The sequence below is a fragment of the Bufo gargarizans genome, chromosome 2, assembly GCF_014858855.1.
Source record: "Bufo gargarizans isolate SCDJY-AF-19 chromosome 2, ASM1485885v1, whole genome shotgun sequence".
Classification (NCBI taxonomy): Eukaryota; Metazoa; Chordata; class Amphibia; order Anura; family Bufonidae; genus Bufo; species Bufo gargarizans.
Window position 1 is genome coordinate 53,827,930 of NC_058081.1, and position 8,126 is coordinate 53,836,055.

Here is an 8,126-nt window from a genome sequence, read left to right on the forward strand (position 1 = left end):
GTCTCCTGTAGTCCTATACAGTATAATCTCTCCTTTTGGCCCACCACCCCATACAGTATAATATCTCTTTGTGGCCCCAAGTGTTTTTTTTCTTCTAAATGGGCATTTATTGCGATATACAGTTGCAAGAAAAAGTATGTGAACCCTTTGGAATTATATGGATTTCTGCACAAATTGGTCATAAAATGTGATCTGATCTTCATCTAAGTCACAACAATAGACAATCACAGTCTGCTTAAACTAATAACACACAAATAATTAAATGTTACCATGTTTTTATTGAAAACACCATGTAAACATTCACAGTGCAGGTGGAAAAAGTATGTGAACCCCTAGACTAATGACATCTCCAAGAGCTAATTGGAGTGAGGTGTCAGCCAACTGGAGTCCAATCAATGAGATGAGATTGGAGGTGTTTGTTACAGCTGCCCTGCCCTATAAAAAACACACACCAGTTCTGGGTTTGCTTTTCATAAGAAGCATTGCATGATGTGAATGATGCCTCGCACAAAAGAGCTCTCAGAATACCTACAATTAAGAATTGTTGACTTGCATAAAGCTGGAAAGGGTTATAAAAGTATCTCCAAAAGCCTTGCGGTTCATCAGTCCACGGTAAGACAAATTGTCTATAAATGGAGAAAGTTCAGCACTGCTGCTACTCTCCCTAGGAGTGGCCGTCCTGTAAAGATGACTGCAAGAGCACAGCGTAGACTGCTCAATGAGGTGAAGAAGAATCCTAGAGTTTCAGCTAAAGACTTACAAAAGTCTCTGGCATATGCTAACATCCCTGTTAGCGAATCTACAATACGTAAAACACTAAACAAGAATGAGTTTCATGGGAGGATACCACAGAGAAAGCCACTGCTGTCCAAAAAAAAACACTGCTGCATGGTTACAGTTTGTGCAAGAGCACCTGGATGTTCCACAGCAGTACTGGCAAAATATTCTGTGGACAGATGAAGGCAAAGTTGAGTTGTTTGGAAGAAACACACAACACTATGTGTGGAGAAAAAGAGGCACAGCACACCAACATCAAAATCTTATCCCAACTGTGAAGTATGGTGGTGGGGGCATCATGGTTTGGGGCTGCTTTTCTGCGTCAGGGCCTGGACGGATTGCTATCATCAAAGGAAAAATGAATTCCCAAGTTTATCAAGACATTTTGCAGGAGAACTTAAGGCCATCTGTCCATCACCTGAAGCTCAACAGAAGATGGGTGTTGAACAGGACAACCACCCAAAGCATAGAAGTAAATCAACAACAGAATGGCTTAAACAGAAGGAAATACGCCTTCTGGAGTGGCCCAGTCAGAGTCCTGACCTCAACCCAATTGAGATGCTGTGGCATGACCTCAAGAAAGCGATTCACACCAGACATCCCAAGAATATTGCTGAACTGAAACAGTTCTGTAAAGAGGAATGGTCAAGAATTACTCCTGACCGTTGTGCACGTCTGATCTGCAACTACAGGAAACGTTTGGTTGAAGTTATTGCTGCCAAAGGAGGTTCAACCAGTTATTAAATCCAAGGGTTCATATACTTTTTCCACCTGCACTGTGAATGTTTACATGGTGTGTTCAATAAAAACATGGTAACATTTAATTATTTGTGTGCTATTAGTTTAAGCAGACTGTGATTGTCTATTGTTTTGACTTAGATGAAGATCAGATCACATTTTATGACCAATTTGTGCAGAAATCCATATCATTTCAAAGAGTTTTCTTGCAATTGTATATCAATATCACAATAAATTTCTTAATATCGTTATTGTGGGATTATTTTTGATATCGCCCAACCCTACCACCACCTACAAATTCATTAATCTCTATTTAAAAAATGTCCAAGCCTGATTTGGCTCTTTACAAAACAGACACATTCCCCCCAAACTCCTTGTGCTCTCTCAGTTCCAAAATAAATGTACTACACCTTCTCTCCCACCATACCCCTCTGTAGGACACAGCTTTTTGTGAGAGATGCTACAGTTTAAGCAGCCAGCATTACTTCCATTGGCCCATCCAGATCTCATTCAATCACATTTTTATAAAATGGAATTATTTTTATTTCAATATTACATTGGTCATTTTTCTAGCAGCTCCCAGGACTTCTTTGTTCCTCAGGCTATATACAAAAGGGTTTAACATTGGGACCACAACCACAAAAAACATTGAGAGAATCTTATCTTGTTCCTTAGAGTGTTCAGACTCTGGTTTCATGTACATGAAGCTGCTTGGTCCATAGTATAATAAGACAGTAATTATGTGGGAGGAGCAGCTAGAAAAAGCTTTAAGCCGTCCTTCAGAGGAACGAATCTTCAAAACTGTGGAGATAATTCTTATATATGTGGTCAAAATAAATATCAAACTTAAACTTCCGCAAAAATCTTCAACTGAGAGGATAATCTTCACACGCTTCGTGTCACTAGAAGCCAGTGCCATTAACTGTAGTATCTCACAAAAGAAATGGTTGATCCGGTGAGAGTAACAGAATGATAAGTTAAATATCATGAAGGTTAACATTAGGGAATTAACAGTACTTAAAATCATGTTGGGAATTGCTATAATAATGCAAACTTTCCTGGTCATGACCAAAGAATAATGCAGAGGAGAACAAACCGCCACATAGCGATCATAAGCCATGGAGGTCAGAATATAAATCTCAGCAATTCCACAGAACATGAAGAAGGACAGCTGAGTGAGGCAGCCATGGAAAGAGATTGTCTTGTCTTCTGTTAACATGATGAACAACATCTTTGGGATAATAGCAGAGACATAGATGACGTCAACTGAAGAAAGATTACACAAGAAGAAATACATGGGGCTGTGAAGTTGGGGTACACCACAGACCAGTGCAATGATGAGCAGATTTCCCACCACTGCTAGCAGATACATGAATAAAAATCCCGTAAATATAAGAATCTCATTTCTTCTGGAGGTGGAGAATGGGGTTATGTAGAATTCAGTCATGGTGTTGTTTTTACAGTCATTCATCTTGAGTGTCTGTGATGAAAGATAGGAAACAGATTATGTGTCGTATGGAACTTTCTATTCTTGAAGTCTGAATGACGTTGGTACAGTAGGTCAAAAATTCTTTTTCCACATACAGAGGGAGCTCACTACACTGTTTAGTAGTTGAATTCAGTGTATAACTGTATGTAGTAATCTTCTAAGCTCCCTCTAGTGGAGACTGTATACAGTCACAATTTACCACGTCTTGTACAGTTTTCTCTTATTTAACTCCCCCCCAAAAGAATCGGTGGAAATGGGTAAAAAAATTTATGGATTTTCTTGCAGATAGCTGTTTGTGAGGTTTGCAGCAGCTGTAGTTGTGCTAGCAGGCATAGCTAGCCTTAGCTCCTCACTTCTCACTCCCTGGCTCACAGCTTTCCCTGCCTGTCCCTATTCTACAAACGCAATTCTTCTTCTTTGTAATTCTAGCCTTTACCTTCACTGTCCCTTTCAGTAGAATTGATTTCTGACTGTCCCTGACTTCTTAAGATTTTTGGCAGACACTGTAACACCCAACCACCCTCATTCACAGCCCAGCACAGAATGGCGTTCTGCTTGTTTTGCTAAGGAACATCCCGGCCTGCTGCAGCACTGATTGGCTCATCTAGTCAGAGTCATGTAAGAATCCTTCTTCTTCCTCCCTAGTACTTTTTCCCCCTGACATTTGTACTAACAGCGACCGATTAGTGGATTCGCCTTAAACAAACCTGAAAAAACTCGACTTCATCTGCCATTCAAAAAATAGCAAACTGTTTTGCCTATCCCTATGTAGAACTCAAAAGTGGAGAATGTGAGTGAGGGTACTGGGGGAAAGACCTGAAATGTGCATTGTGGAGAAAGTTGTATGCCTACTCCTCCACCAATGCCTGCCGTGGTCCACCATAAGATAGAGCAGCTGAGGAAGCAGTGTCAGAATGTTGAAGCCAAGTTTCAGGGAGATCCAGCAAGTTGAGAGATTTTAAAGGCAGAAGTCAAAGATAATGGGCAGTTTGTTTAAAAAAAAAGGAAAAGAAAAAAGAATGTTCCTCCCCCCCCCAATACATGGAAGGGGGTGGTGGGATGATCCTGTAAATGCTTCCGCATTTTGTATTTTATTATTTTATCAGTGAACAGTGATGGCATACAGGGGGCAGATTGATGGCACACCCAGGTGACAGAGTGATCGCATATTAGGGGATAGAGTTTTCTACAGCTGATTGAATTTTTCACAAAATGGCTTTTGTTGCTGATTGAGTATTTGGACTAAGTGCATAGATCAATGCAAGTTAACACATTGAACCTGATTGACTTTTTTTTACCACTCAATTGTAAATGCTATAACCTTTACTTAAAGGGCTTGTCCTTTGCAACCCCTTCTTATATTGAAGCCATGATCCACTGACTAACAGATATTACCGGTAGCTTCTATTTGCTCTGGGGAACATGAAGTATAAAGAGTAGGGATGAGCGAACTCGAACTGTATAGTTCGGGTTCGTACCGAATTTTGGGGTGTCCGTGACACGGACCCGAACCCGGACATTTTCGTAAAAGTCCGGGTTCGGTGTTCGTCGCTTTCTTGGCGCTTTTGTGACGCTTTCTTGGCGCTTTTTGAAAGGCTGCAAAGCAGCCAATCAACAAGCGTCATACTACTTGCCCCAAGAGGCCGTCACAGCCATGCCTACTATTGGCATGGCTGTGATTGGCCAGAGCACCATGTGACCCAGCCTCTATTTAAGCTGGAGTCACATAGCGCCGCCCGTCACTCTGCTCTGATTAGCGTAGGGAGAGGTTGCGGCTGCGACAGTAGGGCGAGATTAGGCAGATTAACTCCTCCAAAGGACTTGATTATTGATCGATCTGCAGCTGTGGATCATTGAGCTGCTGATCCTCAATTGCTCACTGATTTTAGGCTGCCCAGACCGTTTGTCAGTCACATTTTTCTGGGGTGATCGGCGGCCATTTTGTGTCTTGTGGTGCGCCAGCACAAGCTGCGACCAAGTGCATTTAACCCTCAATGGTGTGGTTGTTTTTTGGCTAAAGCCTACATCAGGGTGAAGCTGTCACACCAAGTGCATTTAACCAGCAATAGTCTGTTTATTTTTTGGCCATATACTACATCAGGGGCAAGCTGCGCCTGTCACCAAGTGCATTTAACCCTCAATGGTGCGTTTGTTTTTTGGCTAAAGCCTACATCAGGGTGAAGCTGTCACACCAAGTGCATTTAACCAGCAATAGTCTGTTTATTTTTTGGCCATATACTACATCAGGGGCAAGCTGCGCCCGTCACCAAGTGCATTTAACCCTCAGTAGTGTGGTTGGTCAAGCTGTGACACCAAGTGCATTTAACCAGCAATAGTCTGTTCATTTTTTGGCCATATACTACATCAGGGGCAAGCTGCGCCCGTCACCAAGTGCATTTAACCCTCAGTAGTGTGGTTGGTCAAGCTGTGACACCAAGTGCATTTAACCAGCAATAGTCTGTTCATTTTTTGGCCATATACTACATCAGGGGCAAGCTGCGCCCGTCACCAAGTGCATTTAACCCTCAGTAGTGTGGTTGGTCAAGCTGTGACACCAAGTGCATTTAACCAGCAATAGTCTGTTCATTTTTTGGCCATATACTACATCAGGGGCAAGCTGCGCCCGTCACCAAGTGCATTTAACCCTCAGTAGTGTGGTTGGTCAAGCTGTGACACCAAGTGCATTTAACCAGCAATAGTCTGTTCATTTTTTGGACATATACTACATCAGGGGCAAGCTGCGCCCGTCACCAAGTGCATTTAACCAGCAATAGTGTGGTTATTTTTTGGCCATATCCCAGTCTAATTCTGTCACTAAATCCATACCGGTCACCCAGCGCCTAAATACTAGGCCTCAAATTTATATCCCGCTAAATCTCTCGTTACCGCTGTCCTGTTGTGGCTGGGAAAGTTATTTAGTGTCCGTCAAAGCACATTTTTTGTTCTGGGTTGAAATACAATTCCCAATTTAGCAATTTCATAATTTAGTGGTTCCTGCTATATCAGAGCTATTTGAAATCTATCCCTAAAAGGGTATATAATATTCAAGGTGCACATAGGGTCATTCAGAATAACTTCACACACCCGCTACTGTGCATTTCCAAGTCTAATTCTGTCACTAAATCCATACCGGTCACCCAGCGCCTAAATACTAGGCCTCAAATTTATATCCAGCTGAATTTGAATACAATACATTAGGCCAAATAATATTTTTGTTGTTGTGGTGAACGATAACAATGAGGAAAACATCTAGTAAGGGACGCGGACATGGTCGTGGTGGTGTTGGTGGACCCTCTGGTGCTGGGAGAGGACGTGGCCGTTCTGCCACATCCACACGTCCTAGTGTACCAACTACCTCAGGTCCCAGTAGCCGGCAGAATTTACAGCGATATATGGTGGGGCCCAATGCCGTTCTAAGGATGGTAAGGCCTGAGCAGGTACAGGCATTAGTCAATTGGGTGGCCGACAGTGGATCCAGCACGTTCACATTATCTCCCACCCAGTCTTCTGCAGAAAGCGCACAGATGGCGCCTGAAAACCAACCCCATCAGTCTGTCACATCACCCCCATGCATACCAGGGAAACTGTCTCAGCCTCAAGTTATGCAGCAGTCTCTTATGCTGTTTGAAGACTCCGCTGGCAGGGTTTCCCAAGGGCATCCACCTAGCCCTTCCCCAGCGGTGAAAGACATAGAATGCACTGACGCACAACCACTTATGTTTCCTGATGATGAGGACATGGGAATACCACCTCAGCATGTCTCTGATGATGACGAAACACAGGTGCCAACTGCTGCGTCTTTCTGCAGTGTGCAGACTGAACAGGAGGTCAGGGATCAAGACTGGGTGGAAGACGATGCAGGGGACGATGAGGTCCTAGACCCCACATGGAATGAAGGTCGTGCCACTGACTTTCACAGTTCGGAGGAAGAGGCAGTGGTGAGACCGAGCCAACAGCGTAGCAAAAGAGGGAGCAGTGGGCAAAAGCAGAACACCCGCCGCCAAGAGACTCCGCCTGCTACTGACCGCCGCCATCTGGGACCGAGCACCGCAAAGGCAGCTTCAAGGAGTTCCCTGGCATGGCACTTCTTCAAACAATGTGCTGACGACAAGACCCGAGTGGTTTGCACGCTGTGCCATCAGAGCCTGAAGCGAGGCATTAACGTTCTGAACCTGAGCACAACCTGCATGACCAGGCACCTGCATGCAAAGCATGAACTGCAGTGGAGTAAACACCTTAAAACCAAGGAAGTCACTCAGGCTCCCCCTGCTACCTCTTCTGCTGCTGCCGCCTCGGCCTCTTCTGCTGCTGCCGCCTCGGCCTCTTCCTCCGCCTCTGGAGGAACGTTGGCACCTGCCGCCCAGCAAACAGGGGATGTACCACCAACAACACCACCACCACCTCCGTCACCAAGCGTCTCAACCATGTCACACGCCAGCGTTCAGCTCTCCATCTCACAAACTTTTGAGAGAAAGCGTAAATTCCCACCTAGCCACCCTCGATCCCTGGCCCTGAATGCCAGCATTTCTAAACTACTGGCCTATGAAATGCTGTCATTTAGGCTGGTGGACACAGACAGCTTCAAACAGCTCATGTCGCTTACTGTCCCACAGTATGTTGTTCCCAGCCGCCACTACTTCTCCAAGAGAGCCGTGCCTTCCCTGCACAACCAAGTATCCGATAAAATCAAGTGTGCACTGCGCAACGCCATCTGTAGCAAGGTCCACCTAACCACAGATACGTGGACCAGTAAGCACGGCCAGGGACGCTATATCTCCCTAACTGCACACTGGGTAAATGTAGTGGCAGCTGGGCCCCAGGCGGAGAGCTGTTTGGCGCACGTCCTTCCGCCGCCAAGGATCGCAGGGCAACATTCTTTGCCTCCTGTTGCCACCTCCTCCTTCTCGGCTTCCTCCTCCTCTTCTTCCACCTGCTCATCCAGTCAGCCACACACCTTCACCACCAACTTCAGCACAGCCCGGGGTAAACGTCAGCAGGCCATTCTGAAACTCATATGTTTGGGGGACAGGCCCCACACCGCACAGGAGTTGTGGCGGGGTATAGAACAACAGACCGACGAGTGGTTGCTGCCGGTGAGCCTCAAGCCCGGCCTGGTGGTGTG

General features: G+C 45.1%; 1 protein-coding gene across 1 annotated transcript; it reads right to left on the minus strand.

The window, feature by feature from the left end:
* Positions 1-2,056: 2,056 nt before the first annotated feature.
* Positions 2,057-2,986, minus strand: LOC122925605 (olfactory receptor 1019-like). Its single transcript, XM_044276962.1, has one exon. It carries the CDS (start codon positions 2,984-2,986, stop codon positions 2,057-2,059), a length of 930 nt encoding a protein of 309 aa, XP_044132897.1.
* Positions 2,987-8,126: the final 5,140 nt, after the last annotated feature.

What these genes read in the sequence shown, in the direction of transcription:
- LOC122925605 (XM_044276962.1), bottom strand. Translation starts at nt 2,986, where the DNA reads ATGAATGACTGTAAAAACAACACCATGACTGAATTCTACATAACCCCA.